Source organism: Kryptolebias marmoratus, linkage group LG22 (genome assembly GCF_001649575.2).
Source record: "Kryptolebias marmoratus isolate JLee-2015 linkage group LG22, ASM164957v2, whole genome shotgun sequence".
In the NCBI taxonomy this organism is placed as follows: domain Eukaryota; kingdom Metazoa; phylum Chordata; class Actinopteri; order Cyprinodontiformes; family Rivulidae; genus Kryptolebias; species Kryptolebias marmoratus.
This window is the reverse complement of record NC_051451.1, coordinates 22,729,009-22,750,323: the sequence shown is the minus strand read 5'-3', so window position 1 is coordinate 22,750,323 and position 21,315 is coordinate 22,729,009. Positions and strand designations below refer to the sequence as shown.

Here is a 21,315-nt window from a genome sequence, read left to right as displayed (position 1 = left end):
AAACTATAATGACTGAATAGAGGAATATTTGTGGCTAAACAATTAATGTTCCCCAACATAATGTAGATTTATCTGACAATCTAAATCAAATTTGTGTTCTTAGACTAAGGCTTTTAGAGACATTATGAACAAAGAACCCCACTGCTTAAATATTACCAAATAAAAATAAATTGAATGTGTTGGTGGTTTTAGTACTTCATGCTTTTCCCTTGAAAGACAGTTTTCTGGTAACTGAACACATACGAATGCCTATTTATGCAATAACACTTCTGGTTTTAAATTCCAGCAAAAGAAAAAAAGTTACATTGGAGATTCTCATGAATCTTGGTGCTCTAGTTAATCCTATACAGAGCTGCAGACATTTAACGTTGTATAGTTTTATAATAAAAGCAAACAGACCTTTGTCTGCTTATGATCCTTTTAGCCACTGTCTTGCTAATTTTTGCATTTAGTTGCAGTTTTGCTGATTGTAGCTCGGTTTGCTTGTTTTAACTTTACCAATTCAGTTTAAGCTTTTTCAACAAATTTCAGCAAAGTCATTCAGCACCCAGTATTCACACTGCATTTTTTTCACAAAAAATGCAAATTTCTGTAGTTCTTGGTGAATCGCATTTGTATTGTTTTATAGAGACACCCTGTCAGCACCACTGGCAGTTTACAAACATAAAGTGTGTTCTTTAAGCTCACTTGATGTTTATTGGTGTTGAAAAGAAAGGAAAAGAGTGCCCTAATGTTGAGAATGGATTTTTTTTTCTTCTTCTTTTGAGATCTTGAGGAAACCTTTACATGCAAAATTGTCACATCTTTCAAACTACCGTACTCAGGTCCTTGTTGGAAAGCTTCAGCAGTGCTAGTCTATACGCCAGTTTTACTTTCCATCACTCCTACTTTCTGTGCTTTCTCCTTTCCTCTGAACAAACACAAATTATTCTGTCATAGACTGGCTGGAACAATGTTGAAATACTTGGTCCAAGCTTTATTTGATGCACCCCTCCCCCAATTTTTTTTTTACCAACACCAGGGCAAGATGTATTTATCAAAAAAATTGTAGTAAATAAACTGTCACCTCATGGACACTTTAGCTGGGTTCTATTGTGATTTGGTTTATTTGCTTAAAGTCTATCCTCCCCTCCTCTCTCCTGCGTATACACCTTGCTGTGTGTCAACAGGAGCCAAAAAAGCCAATTAAATTCAGGCCATGTGTGCAGCACTTTTCTTTCTCCACACCTTTAATTGTCTTCATTTTCTTCTCTGTGAAACTGCACATATTTCTTTACAACTGTTTTCACTGATGTGTCCAATTATAATTTGGCAGAATAAATGCTGTTACGCAAATAAACGATTGAGGGAGTGTCTTAAATACATTACAAAACAATAAAAGGAGAAGTCATTCTGCTGCACAAAAGTGTGTGAGGTTTACAATTGTGGACATCTATTTTGATAGAATATGTGAAATACAAGTCTCCTTTTTTCACTTTATGTGAAGGGCAAAGATGTCAGTTAATAAAACAAATCAAAGCAACATTTTCTGTTTCAGTTAGATTAATGATCAATCACTCCATCTGCCTGTGCTTTATTTAAAAGTTTAGATATTGATGTTGGGTTCTGTCAGTGACATGCAGACGGGCAGCTTGTGTGTTAGATAAATGTGATATAGATCAGTCTGCTGTGGTGAGTCACTGTCAATGATTTAGTCAATTAGCATACTGCATAGCAGGTGGATAGTAAAGGAAAGAATCAATACCATTCATCTGCTGGGAAAAGTTATAGCCATACAGCTATATACTATTTGTTTCTGTAGTTTTATCAGTTCAGTTCTTTTTGCTTCTTATCTAAATCTTCATAGAATCTTTTTTTTTTTTTCCTATTGTTGACTTTGTGTTGTTTTCCAGGGTTCAAGGGGAAAGATTGCTCTTTGGATATTGATCTTTGCTCATCTGCACTGTGCAGCCAACATACATTAATATGCACCGAGACTCAGGATGGACAGAATATCTCTTGCACATGTGAAAAAGGTGAGCGAGACCTTTAAGGGAGAGGAAGTGGTGAGAGGGAAAATGAGTGCCTTTCTCACGTCCTATGACTTGACAAAGATGAGTTGCCTGTACTGCAGAGATAAGGTGATGTACAGTAAAAACTGTAGCCTTAGGTAATATTTATCAGTCTGCAGTTCACCCTTTTTCTATCTTTTAGATCAAAAGTACACTCAGGTTTTCCTTGAGTTATTTTTGCTTGGTAACAGTCTCCTACTACTGCTTGATAACCCTATGGCCATGTGCAAGAATGAATGGAATACATACTGGATAAGAAAAACATATTTACATTTATGTATATGTCAGTCAGAAACCTTTGGTTTCTGTCAGTGGGGATGACAATCTTTCTACAGCAACTGCTGACAGAGATCACTCAGGAGTAAGTGGCTTGACCTGTTAAATCCTCAGAAGCCTGCAAAAAAGTTTTCATGATAAAAAGCTCTAGATGCTGTAAGTGACAGAGTGTCTCTATAAAATTGTGTGCACAGGCACAAGGAATCATTCCTGGATGCTGTCAGGGTATTGGAACCAAAAACATTTAACTTGTCAGGCCAAGCATGATTCGGTCGACACTACTCTACAGCAGCTATAGCATCTCTTTTCAAATGAATGGCTATTGCATAGAAGTGCATGTAATGCAATCAATAACTTTAACATCATTACTCGTGTTGCATTTATGCTTGGCAGATGTCAAAATGAAGGATTGTGAGTGATTTCTTATGTAAATGAAAGCAACCTCTGGCAGGCTGCACTCCCCAGATCGCTTCTCAAGGGTAAACTTTGACTTGCTGTCTTGTTTAGATGTTTCATGTCAGCAGTCTTGGCATCCAGATTATATACTGTAATCTTTGCCAGTTTAAGGTGTTGCTTAATGCCACTATCACCCTCCCCTACTTTAAATACTCTTTGCTATCATGGATTTTTATCCCTAACCTCCAAAGGCAATAATGTTTTTTACCGGTATCTGTGTGTGCCTGTTTGTTTGTGTGTAGCATTAGCAAAATAATTCATGAACCAGTGGACAGATTTTAATGAATATTTCAGAAAGTAATCATTGAACATAATCATCTACAACTTATTAACTTTTGGAGTCAGCCCAATTCAAGATGATTGACTTTAGCCAGCACAAAAATAGTTGGACTTACTTTAAGCACTAACAGGTCACACAAATGTTACAATATTATATGAGACTGTGCATAATGACATTTACAAGGTTTGACCAAAACAGCCAGAACTTTGTCATTCCTCATTATAAAATAATCTTAGTTTAACACTTTGGCGGGCGATGTGCATTCTTTCAAGGAGTGCTAAGCCTTTAATTTTTGTCAGCTGACATAGTAATAAAGTAAAATATTTATTATATTGGGGTTTATTTTATAGCACTCCGAAGCATTAAAAAGTGGAACATTCAACGCTTCTTAATATTTATATGTTGTACATCTCAAAGAGCATATTTTCTTAGTATGTGTTTTTTTTTTTTTAAATCTAAAGAGCTATTTTGACTGAATGATTGTTCTGATGTGCAGAAGGAGCAGCTTTGCAGTAGAACTTCCTTTGCCATAAGATTATTTGAGCTCTATTGTTTGTTTCATCAGACGCGCGTCTTGGCATGAGGTGGTTTTTATCGTTGCACAGGTTTTTGCAGTGCAGCAGTTGTTTTTGTTTGGCTTCTGTTTTGTATAATGTTGCTGTTATTTTGCAGGAAACTGCTTATTCTGCAGTAAAGCAGATGCTGCGACTGTGTCTTTTTTATATTTATATATCTTTCTTTTTTTTTTTCCATTTCATATCGTCTAGTGAAAAAAACATCTTCTAAAACTTGTGCTCTCTCCTACCTTGGCTGACTGTGTGAAACATTTATATTGTACACACACATACAAATTCTCCATTGTGGGTAAATTTGAGGTTAACCCACATGCAGCTTGTGTAGCACCAGCAATAATAAGCCTTAAACACTGGAATGTTTCTTCTCCACTGTGGCCAGCCTGACTGCATGTGTGTGTGAATGCAGTTACACATGCGTGCTGGTGCATGTTATTTGTTTGATGTGCTTCTGTCTGTGTATAGATTGACTTTGATTTTGAAGAAGGATTTTTGGCCTGTTTAATGTAATAAATCAGAAGGGCAATGACGGGTGCTTATTAAACATGATTAAATGATCCAGTGAGCTGAGTCTGCCTGTTCTCAGCAAGCTCTTTGAATCAATACCAGCTTTGAAAACCAGCTTTTGTTTGTGAAAACAAAGTCATGCTGATCCTAATTGGCGAAGGAATGAAACCAAGCGAAAAGAACTGCAATAAAAATTCTCCTCCTCCCCCCTTTTTTTTCTTCTTTTGCTGCAGGGTTTGGAGGGTCATTTTGTGAAGTAAATCTCAATGACTGCAAGTCAAAACCATGTCAGAATGGTGGCATTTGTGTGGATGGCATCGACCTATATCAGTGCCTGTGCTCAGAGGGTAAGTTGCACTACATTTATGTCCAACTTCAGGTAAAATAATATGGTTATGACTTTGTCAGGGTTTTCATTTATTTAACCTGCTAAGAAAAAATCACACCGGAGAGGCTTGTTGTCTTTTTGTGAAGGCCTTCGCAAAGAGGAGAGATTCCACAACAGCTCTTAATGGCGTGCTGTCCAGGAAGTTCTGCCCCTCCACTTGGGCTTTCTCTTTATTTAAAGGAAGAAGAAATAAGAAGAAAAAAGGGGTTGATCTTAGCAAGCCAAAGCCAGTTCTGATCATAGCAAAAACACATAACACATCACTGTTTGGGAGAGCCAGATGGTGTGGCGCCCGCCGGCCCGCGGTCTGACCTTGGTCTCTCACGTAGGCAGTGTTCCACATGAGCACAAAGGCTGATAATGTAAAAACCCTAACAGACTTACTTATACCTTTTTAGTTGTTAAGTGCACAACCAACCAGTTTAAATCCTGAAGCTATACCATGGATCAATTATAAAAGCTATTTGGGCGCTTGCAGTATTTCTACTAATTTAGGTACATTACCAAACAGACATGAAAGTATTTTAGGCCTGTCAGTCTCTGGGATGTCTGCTGATGTGTTAATTCTGGCAGTGTGAAGACAGTGAGACTACATGAGTATAGTATACAGTCTGGACCAGCTAAATTTTAATATTTTCCTATAATGAATAAATGTCTTAAAAGGGTCTAAATGATCAGAGCAAACCTTCCACCGGCTTCCTGTGATTAAAGGGGTCTACACTTCCTTGAAGTTGTTTTACTCACTGCTTTGGTTTAGCTTTGTCTATTCTGGACAGTTTCTGCTGCTCTAGTTTTTTTTTTTTTTTTTTTTTAAGTATATACATCTTCAGTTCCGAAAAAGTTGGGATGTTGTGTAAAATGTAAATAAAAACTTAATGCAATGATTTTCAAATCTCCTAAACACATTGTTTATTCACAATGGAACAAGGTAAACATATCAAATGTTGAAACTAAGAAAATATATTATTTATTTATTTATTTTTTTTAGATTATAAGGTAATTTAGACTTTTTGGCAGTAATGCATTTAAAAAAAAGTTATGTCAGGGTCATGTTAACCACTGAAGAATCCACTCTCCTTTTATTTTATTACTCTGTTTTATTTGTTTACGCTGTAAGTTTCAGTTGAGATCACAAAGTCTTTCTTTCAATGGAGCCCTGGAAAGTCCTTTAAAAGTCTGTTGTTAAAATAGCTCAAACAACAGTCTGTAAATGTCTTCAAACTGAGGAGACAAGTTGCTGGAGTTTTTGGAGCGAAACATTGTCCCATTCTTGTCTAATGTAGGATTCTTGCCATTTTTTTTTTGCTAGATGAGAGCATATGTTGTTCTTAAACATATACTGTTCTGCATTTATGGTGCCTTTCCAGATGTGTAAGCTGCCCATACCAGAGGCATTAATGCACCCCCATACCATTAGAGAGGCAGACTTTTGACCTGTGCACTGATAATAGGCCGGATGGTCCCTCTCCTTTTTAGTATGTTAGATGTGGCATCTGTTGTTTCCAAAAAGAATTTACAAACTAAGTTTATTTGACCACAGAACAGTTTTCCACTTTGCCTTTGTTATTTTTAAATTACTTTTGGCCCAGAGATGACCGCAGCATTTCTGGATGCGTCTAAAAAATAATAAAGATAGATAAATAAAAGAAAGACAGCAAGAGAAACTAGAGTTTATTGAGTCAGTGTGCTTGCTAGAAACTAAATTTGTTTACTCTCATTAAAATAGCTGTTTTCAAAAATCATACAATGTTTTGTGCTTTCTTTACTCATGAGAATTTTCAGTCTTGCATGTTTTCATGTCCCCCAGCCTGTGGTTTAATATTCATAAGTTTAACAAATATTTGCTAAGATTCCTCAGATCACATCTGAATGTATAACTTGCATCATTAGTGTGAGAATAAATAAGCCACATATTTTTCTTGATAAGTTTTTGGTCCAGTTGACATCCTACTTGTCTGACATACCTGTGGCTAAATCGTGATTGCAGGTGAAGTCTGTTATGCATTTTTAATGAAGTCAGGATAATTGTCAAATTTTATGACTTGGAGAGAGATGGAAATTGGTTCCATGGTCAGTTTGAGAAATGATGAGGATTTGACCTGCACCGATGGTGCTGATAGCTAAGCATTAGTCATGGGTCTCCTGTAGCTGCGGTGTGTGACAGTGCTAATGATAGTCATTTTATAGCGTGACCATGTGGTGGAATATGTTTATGGGAGACAGAAAAAAGACCAGAAATTTCAGCACTGACTTGTACTTTGTTTTTAATCATTTGATTTTTCTTTAAAAAAAAAGACAAAAAAAAAGCATGAAATTTGCAGATATACAGTAACTCAAAGTAAATCACAGTGGAAAAACTACTAATCGTGCACACACTGTGAAAAATAATAACACATTTTCTCCTTCGTCTCCTCTCCACAGATGCACTTGTTAACTTGTGATGAGCTTGCAGTTAAAAGTCATGTCGAATTTCATCATTTTTGGATGTCATTTGATACCAATTAGTATCGTTTCAAGTCTGGTATTTACTGACATTCATGTGGCGTCTCTGGTGGATTTTTTTCTTTTTCTCAGGCTTTCAGGGTTTCAACTGTGAAATCAACTATGATGAATGTGCCCATGGATACTGTTCCAATAATTCCACATGTATTGACTTGGTTGCAGACTATGAGTGCATCTGTCCTTCAGGCTTTGCTGGTGAGTTATTTTTATCATTTTACTAGCATTCCTTTAAGACTGTACCATAGATTGATGACTCCTGAGCACTGATAACCATCAAACTGTCCATATTGCATGCATGAGTTCACTCAGTGTTTCCCAAAGGACTGCAGCAAATTCGGGATAAAGATATAATTGTTTCTTTTCCTGGAAAAATGAAAGGGATAGTTCAGATTTTTTGAAAGGGGCTTTAGTAAAAAGATTACCAATTGCTTACTTTACCTGTTGTAGATAGCTTATTGAAAAGCCTCAAATAAAGTTTAATTCTGAATTGATTGACAAGGGACAACAACTCAAATCTGATAAATTCTATAATGGTTTATGAGAATGCTATATTTATTATGACATTCCTGCTGGAAGTGCTCCAGGCTGAAACCACCTGCAGCTTCCACTATTTGTGCTTGTAAATAACCACAGAATTCTATGTACAGAAAAATAAAATAAATAAATAAATAATAAAATAAAATAAAACTTGCAATTCAAAGTTCACAGTGACATAAAGCTTTAAAAATTAATGTTTACATAAACTTCTGAAAAACATTTGAGACTGAATTTTTTTTAGGGCAGCAGTTATTTGGTCATAAGTTTTCCACAGAAATCCACTTCAAAAGTTCTGCACTATCCCTTTAAGCATTCCTTCAAACAGAAAACTAATCTTTGAAAAGCAGCTCTGTAGTTTTCAATAAATACAAAAACGTATTCAGCACAATTTAATTTGGGTTGCCATAAGTGTCTCTGTTCAAACTACACGTATGGTGTGTAACTAAGTTTACACACATTATGGCAATGAACGAACAACCATTGGACTTATGTGTTAGGCTGTTGGAACAGGGAAGAAATGAACACACTTTGTTAACTATCACATTTAATGGAATTTGAATTGTAGTATGTTTGTGACACACAATAAAAAAAACATGATAGTTATTGCACCGCACTGCTTCCAAAAGCAACACAAATGTCATAATATACTGATTCATGCAGACAAATTTGTTAAAATTCACTTTTGAAGCACGTCAATATTCTAACACTTTTTTTGTTGTTGTTTGTGTTTGTATTTATGATTATAATTTATTGTGTGATCATAATTCATTTATGTTTACTTATCTTTCAGGGAAGAATTGCTCCATATCTTTGAGTGCTTGCACAGCAGATGTGGAGTTCTGCACAAAGAGAGGAACTTGTTCCCGTAATTTGACTGGAGAAGTACAATGTATTTGTCCAATGGGTAAAAAAATAAATAAATAAATAAATATGAAATTTATATAAACAGATTGATATGGATTTTTTTAAAAAATTGGGGAGATTTTTATAAGGGTGATTGGGTCTATTGCTCAGCATTTTTATCTATTCTAGTAAGACAAGACAAATGTAGATTTTAAGCTGCACCGTTGCATGTGGTATGTTTGTTTTGTGAAATTAAAACATATCAGTGATTTTATTGCAATAGAATTATTGGCATCCAAAACAAGCTTGTTACAGATACACAATTATTGGAAAAGCCACAATCCATGTTTTTTCTTTTAATTATTTTTTTTTTCTTTTAAAGCTTTTTTTTTTACCCTGAATTGTGTTGTAATGTTACTGAATTCTCTCATTGAGTTTAGTGCTTTAGTCCTTTCTGGGTGGATGAATTACATAAATGAGAGTGTTAAGGGATATAAAAATCCATGGCTGTTTTTGGCCAGATGTAGGAAGTCCTAAGGAAACCACATACAGCACATCACTCACCTCTTTGATCCCAACTCTTCCAGGAGACCAAGGCAAAGACTGCTCCTCGTCTCTGAGCCAGTGTGTGTCAAATCCATGCGACCCTGAAGGGACTATTTTCTGTGAAGAGCTGGAAAGTACTTACAGATGTTTGTGTCATCATGGCTACACTGGAACACACTGCAAAACCCGTCTAAACCACTGTGTTGATGGCCTTTGTCAACACGGTTCGGTGTGTGAGAATTTGTCAGGAGGGTTCAAATGCGATTGTTTACCAGGTAGGTTCAGCCTTCAGCTCCAGCTTGTTTCTGACAGAGGCATTCCTCCAAACTGAAGCATGTACATAAGCAGACACACTTCCAGCTGATGCTTTCACTTGTTCAGCTTTCTTCTCTGTAGGAGTCTAATCTCTTTGGCCTTAAGCAACAACACGTTACAGCGTTACAGCCTTTATGCATTGTGCAAGTCGGTGCTCAGCTCATCAGGATGTGAGCCGACTTCAAAGCAGTGATGATGCGTAGGATGTCTGTGCATTGGAGTTTTATCAAAATAGTAGTTTACTATCAATGGAACATACAAGAAAATACATGCTACTTTACATTTTGGGAGTAATACATTCAGAATGCTATTTTAAATATAGCAATTAGATTTCTGCCAACTAAAAAAATGTTTTCTCACAATATTTAAGTGTTATGGTTTTAGTTATACTTGTGTGCATGTAAAATTATAGGTTGTTATGGTGCTTACACATAAGTTTTCTTTATGATCACTAATATGCACACATTTAAACATCGTTTTCATTGGTAATAATTAACTAAACATAAAGGTAATCTACTAAATCAACATTCTGCTACTAAATAATATTAATAATAATAATATGGTCACTCTAGAGATAGTTTTTCCTTAAGGTGATATGGAACTTCTTATAATGAAATGAAATAAAATTCTTAAGAGCCATTGTTCAGAATGGTTACGTGCTTCAGAACATTTTCTCTGTTTTTCAGGCTTAACAGGCCAGTTTTGTGAGATAAACATTGACAACTGTGCAGAGGATCCATGTGGAATTCTGAGTATTTGTAAAGATGCTCTGAATGGCTACAGTTGCTTTTGTGCTCCAGGATTTATTGGTAAGTGGGAGCTGTGTTCATTTTATTTTAAAGTGCTATTGTATTTAAAGAAGCAATCACTTTTTCCTACTTTCTCAGGAAATAACTGTGAGATTGAAGTGAATGAATGTCTGAGTCAGCCTTGCCTAAACGGAGGTTTCTGTATGGATGAGCTGGACTCATTTAGCTGTCGGTGTCCTCCTGGGATAACAGGTTGGTGACAACTTTTTCTGTGAGCAACTTTAACTTTAATTAAAAAATACTTACATCTAAGTCATTCTTTAAATTTCAAATCAACTTCTAGAAATTATAGTCAGTTAAAGTTTGTAATAAAAAATGAATTAATAAATAACTGTCTGATCTGGGGCCACAGTTTTCTCCTCCATCTTTGCCATGGCCACTTCGGCATGCTGTCATTGATACCACAACTGTTTAAAATAAGTTGTTCAAGACAAAAGCAGCAGCATATATCGTCAAAACTTAAAAACATTTAAAGAATTATGTTTCTTACTGGGGCTTTTTCATCACACAGGTTAACTGGTTAAGTGTAGCAAGCTATGTAGTTAAATTATAAAAAAACACAAAGTTTACTGGGTTTGTTTTTTTCAATTATTGCTATTAACCAATTGCCAGTTATTTATAATAACCAGGACATAATTTGTTGTTGTGAACACCATGTACAGCATATCGTTTAGGGAACATTTATTTGCAAAGGTTTTTATAAAAATTAAGATATTTTTGTCAGGTATGTCCCAGAATTATAAAATACATAGATTAACCTATAATGAGTTTAGCAAATGATTACTTACCTAGAGTTAATGTATTTGTTGGGAATAAATCAATGATCATTGAAGGACATTCTTTCAAACTGCTCACGTTTACTCAATTCAGATGTCTTTTTTTAGAGTGTTGATCACTGCTTTTGATCCCACACTGCATCATCATGTCTTATTAATGCAACAAAATAAACATTATTAAGTTTAGTATTGGATGTTTAGATTCAAGCCTTTAAGTTTTTCACATTAAATCAATGTATACCTGCCAAAATAGAGCTGGCTCGAAATTATCAGTTTTTTTATATATATATAAATCAATGAACAAGAGTTTTCTTTCCCAGCCCTGAATTGTTGGAATTAAAGTGCATTTAAGTGCCTTTACAAGCTTCAGTCTGGCTTTAGTTATGTTTCTTTATCCTTTGGGTTATAATGGCACACTTTCTGTATGCTGTTGGTCTGCACATTTTTAAGAATAAAAGAACATTTTCATTAGTTCCCAATAAATGTTGAAGCCTCTTAGTAATCTGCTATAGTGGAAAATAAGCTACAGAAACTAATTTGACAAAAAATAAATTCTGCTAATAATGTAAGTGTGGGAGTACTCAACTGTGTCTCATTTGAAAAATGTTATCTGTAAATATTTTGAATAATATATGTAGAAAAGCATTAAATATTACTTTATTGTTTAATTTTTGAGTAGCAGTGACACACTATAATTTATTTCAAATAACTAGACTAGCATAATGTTTGTATTTTTTTTATCAAACAATATATATGTGAATTATATTTTGAAACCGAAAGGTGAGCTTATTTTCACAAGCATTCAGTAAAACCAAATGTGCTCTGGTTATTCTTACTGGTATGGAGGAATAAAGTACATGTATAATGTACAAGCTCAGGGTGAGGGCAGAGCAGCACTTCTCCCCACTGAAACTTCCATATTTTAACATAATTTGCAAACTAAACTAAAAGCAGATACCTTATGGTAGTACCCCAGTAAAGATAAATTGTTCATAAACTTATAAGACCTGTCTGCACACACACACACATATATATATATATATATATATATACAAAAAAATCATTATATTAATGTACACTTTGTGCACAATATTGTAAACATTGTATTATTCAAGTTAGTTTTATTTTTTCAAAATACTACAGACCTAAATTTAAGTTTCAAGATGTTTTTACTGTTATTTTTAAGGATGGACCATGTTACCTTCTCAAACAGCTCCAGGACATTAATAATCTTTTCCAAAAGTGCTCATTGGTGAGTAGTGAGATTGTCTAGAAGCTTGTGTTCAGATCCATATATTCCCAGGGCTCTCTGCTGCTCAGTAACAGACTATAGCATTTAGAACGTGCTATTCCAGCAGGTCTGAAAATCCTGTTGGAGTCTTTTAATTGGCTGGTTGAGCTGCTCCTGAGTATTTTTAAGACAAAAGTACAAAAGTAGACGACTGCCACAGCATCACTCACTCCTCTGCGTCAAAAGGCCCTCATTAACTGCCAGCTGGACAGGGTATGCGTTACACAGCAGGCTGCTGTTTTCTGCTATTAGGAAACTCTTTAATCTCTGCATTGTTGGATTTTTATATCAAATTGCTTGTGTTGAAAGTGCTAGATTTCGTTCCCCCTCTTGACAACTTTGCTGAGCAGAACTCACAGTTCACTCTTCTTGCCTTACCATTGTTGACTTTGAAATACCTCCACACAGTTGACATCGCTCCTCCTCTACCACCAGAAAGGTCAATGTCACACTGTCATAAAGTGGTATTGGGCACTGTGGTATTTGAACACTTAGTACAAGCTTACAGTATCTGACAGATACTCAATGCTGGTTGGTACTAGAATTGGTGCACTCCTATTATTTTCAGATCCTGTGAATCACAGTATATAGGCCTCAGCTCCCTGCGACCCGGAAAGGAGAAGCGGGTAAAGAAAATGGATGGATGGATGGATTATCTATTATCATGCAACTTCTTTTAATTAAAAGGGTGTACTTATGTTGTATTATTATGGTACAGAAATGGTTCTAAACTTGGTAGGTTAGTAGTATATTAATCAGTTTTTTAAAAATAATTTTAACCCCTAATTAAAAGATTTTTAAAAGGAAAAACATACTTTTTTTTTGTTGTTGTTGTTCAAGATCGCGTGGCAGCTGGTGCCTATCTCCAGCAGTTATTGTGCAAGAGGCAGGGTAGGAAAACATTCCAGAAAAATGTTTTGACAAATATAGCCATAATTGTAAATACCAAAATGTTCCATTCATTTGGTTTTTTTATTATTATTATCTGTTGTTAAAATTCTGCAACTACAAACTCCTAAAGGTTGTTCAAATAGATATATTGTACTTCCCTGTTATTTTTGGTCCCACATTTTAGAAGGGTGCTCAGGTTTAGAACAGGATTTCATTCAGATGAGAAAAGGGGTCAAGATGTTACTTGGTAATCCTTCAGCTTTTTGCTGGCTTATCATTTAGTGGAGCACTTGGATAAAGATCAAGGCTCTCTAATGCGGTAGTTCCCAAAGTTGGGGTCAGTGCACCACTGTTGGTTGTGAAACATAAAATGGAATACCTTGAGGTGATCTCCAGAAATCAATTGAATTTAAATGGTTGCTAATTGCCTCTTTTTATCACAATTTATACAAGTCATAAAAGCTATTGTCATAAACGGACATAAAAGAACAAAAATGGTATAACTGTTGGTGAGGCTATTTACAGTGTCATAATGCCTGTGTTTATTTGGCTTAATAGCAATGTTTGTGTAATACAACCAAAACTAGCTGAGATTCCAGAAACTGAAATGTTTAGTTACCACTGCCTAATTGCCATTTCAGGACTACTTCTTTACACTTCCTTCTTGTTACTACTTTGCATAACTTTTGTTGTGAACTGGAACAATGGAAACAAACTGAATTGAATTGACCCATGGATTAAAGAAAGTATCTTCCAGAAACTGACAGCTAATTAAAAACATTTTTTTTTTTATTATTATTATTTTTATTGGTACATCTTAACAAGGTGCTGCGGCCAACTATTCCTAATGATAACAGCTTATAGCAGTTCTTTTCTCTACTGGTTTATATTATATCATCTTCATCTTTGGACTCTTAATTATCATCGTCCATTGCCGAATATAACAATTGCCGTATACAAAAATTGTGGGTCTGAATCCATACTCATCTGTTGCCTGTGCACACGGTGTAGAGTTTGGAAACTGCGTAAAAATACTAAAGGTCTAGTTCTTCAATAAACAACACTCCCATCTAAGGAAGGAAGAAAATATGATCTAGGAGTAGATTATGAAGTAAAGAATTTGATAAAGTGAAATAAAAGCTGTACTACTAAGCAAAGCTTGCTAATAGTACACATGGGCTAAAATAGAATCCCAGTGCCAATGTGCCAGCACTTACTTCAAACAAACCTTGCCATGTCTACAGGAAAGGCAGTAGGGTTATAAAGCAAGCTCTGTCCTTTGTAGTGTTACAAGAGCAGCACAAACACTACTCTGTAATTACATGAACTGTTGGTGTAATTCAAAGCCCCATTATCATGTTGGCATTTCACACTTTGTAACAGTCTCCTCTAGCGCTCACAGAAACTGTAAATGTGTGAAACAGTGATAGTGCAAAATGAGAAAAGAAACATCTTGTGGCTTTGTCTGTGTGCTGCAGATCTGCTTTGTGTTTTCACCCAAAACAAACAGGGAGAATAATTCACTTTCCATGATGCATGTACTATTTTTAGTGTCCCATACAATAAAATAAAAAAAAAATTCCAATCAAATGTTTATTCTTTAACTATAAAGGTATATAAATATCTTCTTTTTTAAAAAAAACGACAATGTCATAAAATGTTTACCAAGTTAGAAGTGTTTGAACAATAAACCAGTGTTTCTTTTCAATTACAGGCATCTTCTGTGAAGTCAATATAGATGAGTGCATATCATCTCCCTGTATGCACGATGCCACATGTGTTGACCTTGTTCACAGCTTTGAATGTGTCTGTAAGCCTGGCTTTACAGGTTAGTGAGTGGTCTAATTACACTTCTTTGTTATTTTTCCTTTAAAATAAATAAGCTATACTTTGATTTTCTGGAAATGTTGGACTCCTGCTACCAAACTAAAGCACTGTTGTTGACTTCTTTCAACAAGATATCCACAGATATACTGCAAAAATAGTTTGAGAAGTATTTGGAGAATACAACCACAGCTCTCAGGTGTTGACCTAGCCTCTTAATTCTCCTTTATAAAAGACATACTGCATAAACTGGATTTATCTTGCACTGCAAGGCAAATAAAAATTGACTAAATGTACTGCAACTAAACAACACCAGGCAACCAACTTGCTCTCCCTCAGCAACATTGCTTGCTGTGTCTTGCGTGTTTTCCTGCACTGTGGTACATTGGCAAAATGGGTTTTTATCACTGTGTGAGCCTATTTGTTAAAGAAAACAATGTTAAAATAAAGGAGGGGAAATTTAGATGCTGAAAAAAAGAAACATTTGATTTCTATTTTTTACAAAACAAAGACAGTTTGAGTTTAAACGAGAGATGCAACAGTTACACACTGCGTTTAAACAGAAATGGCTTTTGAACTATTTTATGTATTGTGTGTTTGAATGTATGAAACAATTATAGTTGTTTCATACATTCATAGAGCACACATTTGAACCACATTACCAAGATTGCAAATGTATTCAAAGATGCTTACACAACAGATGAATGCATTATGGATGCATGATTACAGACTGGTTAGGCTTCTTTCCTTTTTTTTCTTCTTTTTTGTAATAAAGATAATATGTTGAAGAACACTGTTTTTTCCACGACTGTTTAGAAATTATATTTTAAGTGCTGCAGTACCATGGGAAATTTATCATTTATTGTAGCACCATTTATCTCTCCTGAGGCTGAATTATTAACTTGTCAATTGTGTTGTTTGCGTGTTATTTGCTAAAAACTTGTTCTCAATAAAATACATCCATTTTTGTCAGGTTTGTGCTGGATTTCTAAGATATTATACAACAGTTTTATACTTAAAAATTGATTTGAGCCAATGGTAAGAACTCCATAGTTCAGTATACACAATACTCTGCTTCTCTGCTGATCTAAATTGAGGTGTTTTGTTACATAAACACAAGATTAATTGCCAAAAGCTTTACACGAGTCACCCTTCATTTGAACATATTTATCAATTTGTGCTCCTTTCTGTCAAAGGTACAATATGTGGACTTGACATTGATGAGTGCGCTTCATCTCCTTGCAAGAATGGAGCAACTTGCATTGACCTGCCCGGTAATTACTTCTGCCAGTGTGTGGCTCCATTTAAAGGTAATGAGCACTGAGGGAAGGGGGACAAAAAAGCAAAGTTAATTAACTTCACATACTATTATTTTCACCTGTCTGGACCCACTTCACACATTGCAACAAAATGAATACGTCCTTATTTGCCATCTCCTGTTAAATAAAGAAAACTTGAGTGATTAGGCAGATGTAAGCCATGGTGGATGTTTGTGCCACCCAGGTGACAACTTTCATCACTTTGTCGAATGACAGAATTAGTGTCTCTGTGCAGCATTGTCAGTGCATACCAATAGAAGCAAATACTCATGAGAAGTTTTATTTTTCTAAAAGCACTGAAGCTTTATTTCAATGTATTTTTCAAAATAACATTTAATAATTGCTCGTGTTTGGTAATTATAAAAAAAAACATTATTCCATTAGATAAAAGTGTCTAGAAACTGTATAAAAATAAATGCATAATTCCTCAAGCCATTAGCATCATCATTTATGCTGTTGAGGAGAGAGTCTGCCATTATGTCTAAAGGACTTTGATAAAAGTCTCGCAGTTTGATTCTCAGAAACGAAACACTGAAAATTGTTAATAAATATGAAAATCATTTACCCAGCCTGACATTTCCATGACACTTTCTGGAAGGACCCTTGTTAGAACCTGAAGGCCTCTCTGACAGATCTAATTAGCTTTTTGGTTGTGAGACTTTCCTTGAAAGGCAACAATCAAGACAGCACTTCACAAATTTGAGCTTAACAGGAGTATGGTTGAGGAAATAATTACTAGGGAAAAAAAACAAAGGAAAAAAAAAACAATTTAAAATAAAACACTTCAAAGAATCACTGACAGCATTTAGAGAAAAATTAAGAGTTCAGTTGGAAGTAAAGATTTAAGTGTTGGGCTGTAATTTAAAAAACTGTAGAACTTCATGCAGAAATGAAGCTCTGCTGCGTTCATCAGCAGGACTTCTGTTAGTCATCGCTTTTTGATGCACTGTCAAAGATAATGGAAACTATATAATGTCTAAAAAAAAGTCTAAAGAAATTAACTTTGTTTGCTTCTTTATCAGAGATCACCTTATGCAACGTTAAAGATGCATTTGAATTCTACTCTTTCTTTACAGCAAAGGAACTACGTTCACAATATTTTTTAACTGAATGCTTTATCTATTTTGTCTTTGATTATTTAAGAGAATATCAGAGGTAGGACCCATGGTCACTATAAGGGAATGTTTGTACACATGATTAAGATGATGATCAGTGACAATTTTTGGCATTCATAAACTTCAAAGTGTCGTGTGGGCTAACAAAAATGTTTGCAGGTCATTATTCATGAAGGTTAGTCGTTTTTCAAGTAAGAAGCATACATTAATTTCCATCCGCACACTTTTAAGACTCTTTTACTTTACTGTAATCTTGACACTACACAGAAATAATCCTAAAAAGCAAAGCAACTGGACCACCTTTTTCGTTTTTTTTTTTTGTTTCAATTCAAACTGAATTGTGAAAATGTAAACTGTGAAAGCTCTTCGAAAAGTGAAATGTCTTCAACAAACAAAAAGGGAAGTCCAGTTGCTTTGTTTAAAACTTTAAAGATTTGCCATGTCCTGGATGACTGAGAATCTGCAAAAACATATTAGTGAAAACAAGATAAAGATTAAATCTCCAATATCTAAAATTTGAAAAGTGTCAGATCATTCTTAGAGATTTGGTAGAGATTTTGTTTTGTTGGTTGGTCCCGTGATATGTTTTTTTTTTTTATTATTCATTCTAGGTCATAATTGTGAATTCTTACCCTGTGAGGCCAGTAATCCCTGCGAGAACGGTGCAGTGTGTGTGGAGGAGTTGGATCAGGACCGTTTCCCTTCGGGCTTCCGCTGTCACTGTCGTCGGGGCTTCACTGGCCCCCGCTGTGAAATCAATGTGGATGAGTGCAGCTCCAGTCCCTGTTTTCACGGTTTCTGCTATGATGGTGAGAAACAGCTTATGTTGGCAACATTCTTAATAAACAGGCCCTTCCAAAAAGTGGAAAGTACATGCACTCATACACATGCGTTCACACATAAACACACACGTGTAATTTTGTTTTGCACAAACCATCTTTGGGCATAAAAAATCTGATTTACTAAACCAGCACAGTAACAGTTTAGTCCTTGCATCTTTTAAACACTTGTGCTTTTATGCTTTAGCATATTGCACAAGTATTTCTGACACATTTTCTTTGTATTGGAACATTTCAGGAAGAGAGTATTCAAATAGATAATGCACTGTCATTTACTTAGGTTACAGTAAATTAGTTGCTTGGCTATAGATTATGTTAATATTTACTGCTAAAAAGCAATAGGTCTTACATTTTCCACTTGGCCTGAGTGTGAGATTTGGTAAGAGGAAGAAATAGTGCTAGGAGTAGAAAAAGGGTAGTAAACTCGATACAGCTTCTCGTAATTTATGTAAAATCTCAGAGGAAGATGTTATTACAGCATGTAGATTGTCAAGATCCTACTTATGTAGCACTATTTATAATACTTTTACAAAGATCTTTACAAGTAGAAATAATCAGACAAGTCAGAGAAATGAAAGCAAAGCCAAAGAAGATGGATACAAATTAAGGGAAGGAAGACCTGAAAAATCTCACTCAAACTTTCTACAATCTTTTATTTTCTGCTCACTGGTTCTTCTGACTGTGCCATTGTCTCTACAGATATTACTACTTTTTCATGTTTTCTTTAATGAGCATTAGTTTCTAGGTTTGTTCATGTGAATGGAAGTGGTCATTTTTCTGAATAAAATAACCGGCACATCAGTGTATCTAAAAATATTTATATAGACTTTTTAGGAGAAGTTTTTATTAATTTTGTGTGGCCCAGTTCAAAATGATCCATGGACCAGTACCAGTCCTTGGCCCGGTGGTTGGTGACACCTACTGTAAAAGATATTACATAATCACTGCCTCCTGCTACTTCTGTTAGATTTTATTCTCCATTACTGAAATAAAATGCCTGCATCTGTGTTAATAATTATGCTTACTGTTACCAGTTTTTGTTTGTTTTTTTAAGGAAGCTGATCTGAGGTCAGTCATAAAAATTCTTGACAGGGTACACTTGATTAGCTTCACAATGTGACTATAAAATAAAATCAGTTAAGGGTAAATGTTGCATTTTAATTTAAATAAACAATGATAAATTACATTGCTTGTAATGATAATTTAATTTTTCCCAATTTATTTCATGTGACGCAAATTTAATTTAATAGTCATTCAAATTAATAAAAAGGTTAATCCTAAATAGTAGCAATAGAAGTTGTTTCTCATTGTTGAGTGATTGTAGCATATTTGAGTGAATTTATTTTACATGTACTATACAGGGAAATAAGAAAAATCTATATAATAATCTGTGCTATTAAATGCAATTGAATTTCCTGGTACTACACATTTAAGGAAAGTACATTTAAGCTGTGTGACTGAGTGTTGCACCTTCCATTCTCCTGGTGTTTCCCTTTAATCATCCTGTGATAAAACAGTGATAGTAGTTAGTTACTATCTGTTTGTTTTTTGTGGTACTGCAGTAGACCTCAGCCAGCTGTGCTGACCAATCCTGAATGCAGCCTGGTCACCCAAGGTCAATGAGCCAGATCTCTAGGACCTATTGGCTAGTGCTAAGCAACAGCCAGCCAGCCAGCCATCAGGGACAATACTGCATAGCCACAGTGGCTGAGATGAGTAATGCTGCTGCCACCCAGGGCTTAAAGCATTTAATGAGAGTAATAGCATCTACACGCAAAAAGACAGAGTGACAGCATAGATTACGGGGTAAATCTTTGGGATAATGAAGAATCCTGGGACTCTGACTGGGGAAGTAATAAATTTACTCCTGTAAGAACTGCAATTACCTCTGTCACTGGCTGCCTGTACCACTGTTGTGCAGGAGAAACTGAATGATGCATCCCTCTTTAACATCATTAATTATTAACAAGAGGAGGGAATGGATTATTAGACATGGGAGATTCAAAGATTTGTGTGGAAAAAAAACAATGAGCCACATGGCTCATTTGTAGCATCCAAATAGAGCTTACCTTTGGAATTGCTTCTCTCTGTGTTGATCTACTTTTTTTTTTCTCATTTTGTCCTGCAATTACGTTAAGAGTATGGTAACAAATGGCGTGGTTTCCGAGCTTTCATTGAGAAGGGAGGAGGGAATTACACATGGGGGAAAATGAAACTAGTGACAGAAAGTAGGACTGAATGGTCACTGCAAAGAAATATGTTTGAAGATGGTTAGAGTATTAAAAAACTGCCAGACTGCCAGATTGATGCATAAGTAGGAGACCTCTCAACAAAGCCTTTACTATTACTGCAGAAGGTGTTTATTTAAAGGTCAAAGCCATTAAAAATGGAGCCACAATGGTGATTGTGCTTTATGCTCATAATCAGCACTTACCTTTGTAGAGATATAGGACCCACCGAGATATGAATTATTTTTATGATGCAAGTGGCTGCAACTGTCCAACTAATCTTCGTTCCAGTTGTAGATGGATTTTACTGCCTTTGCAGTCCTGGTTATGCTGGGCTGAGATGTGAAGAAGACATTGATGACTGCATCAACAGCTTATGCAGTTCCAGCTCAGTATGTAAAGACCTCCATCAGGTAAGTAGGCACATTTCTTTTCTCTTTGCCACTATAATAGCATGATATTATGGCCTTTTAAAGGTTTTAAAATGACCTTCTGTCCTGTAAATCACTACAGTTTGTAGCTTTTCATAAAATATTAACAGCTCAGTGCATATTTCCTTCGATGACTACTATGTAATGTTTGAAAGCTTTCCTACTGTAGTGAATGACACAACTTTAAAGGGGGAAAACAAACTAAACCGGTAGTCTAGCTTTGATACTGGAGACAAAACAGAGGGTATCAGCTGTAGGAAATCTTCAGTCTTTTTTTCATTTGAGTGTGTTTATTTTTTTCATGTCAGCAAGTATTCACCATGTTTATGCACAAGAGGCAGAAGCAGCTGATGATTCATCTGACCGCTCATGTAGCTCATGTGCTGCATAAGAACTGATTCACATTAGTTTTTCTATCCGCACTTACGTGCATCAAATCCTTTCCACACAAAGAAACATAAATAACCTTAAGTAAACCTGAAGGCTTTGGAAGTTTTTATTTTTATTACTTTACCTTAT

At 35.3% G+C, this 21,315-nt stretch overlaps 1 protein-coding gene across 2 annotated transcripts in view; it reads left to right on the top strand.

Moving 5' to 3' along the window:
* eys (eyes shut homolog) overlaps positions 1 to 21,315 on the top strand; it is a 161,562-nt gene that overhangs the window by 34,642 nt on the left and 105,605 nt on the right. Inside the window, exons 13-23 of one of the 2 annotated variants that reach the window (XM_017412860.3) lie at positions 1,893 to 2,015; positions 4,376 to 4,489; positions 7,105 to 7,227; positions 8,360 to 8,473; positions 9,000 to 9,233; positions 9,960 to 10,082; positions 10,161 to 10,274; positions 14,755 to 14,868; positions 16,061 to 16,174; positions 17,910 to 18,107; positions 20,657 to 20,778. In XM_017412860.3, the coding sequence (XP_017268349.1) occupies positions 1,893 to 2,015; positions 4,376 to 4,489; positions 7,105 to 7,227; positions 8,360 to 8,473; positions 9,000 to 9,233; positions 9,960 to 10,082; positions 10,161 to 10,274; positions 14,755 to 14,868; positions 16,061 to 16,174; positions 17,910 to 18,107; positions 20,657 to 20,778 (1,493 nt within the window). The remainder of the gene's footprint in view (positions 1 to 1,892; positions 2,016 to 4,375; positions 4,490 to 7,104; positions 7,228 to 8,359; positions 8,474 to 8,999; positions 9,234 to 9,959; positions 10,083 to 10,160; positions 10,275 to 14,754; positions 14,869 to 16,060; positions 16,175 to 17,909; positions 18,108 to 20,656; positions 20,779 to 21,315) is intronic. The other variant, XM_025005208.2, reaches the window with a different exon arrangement.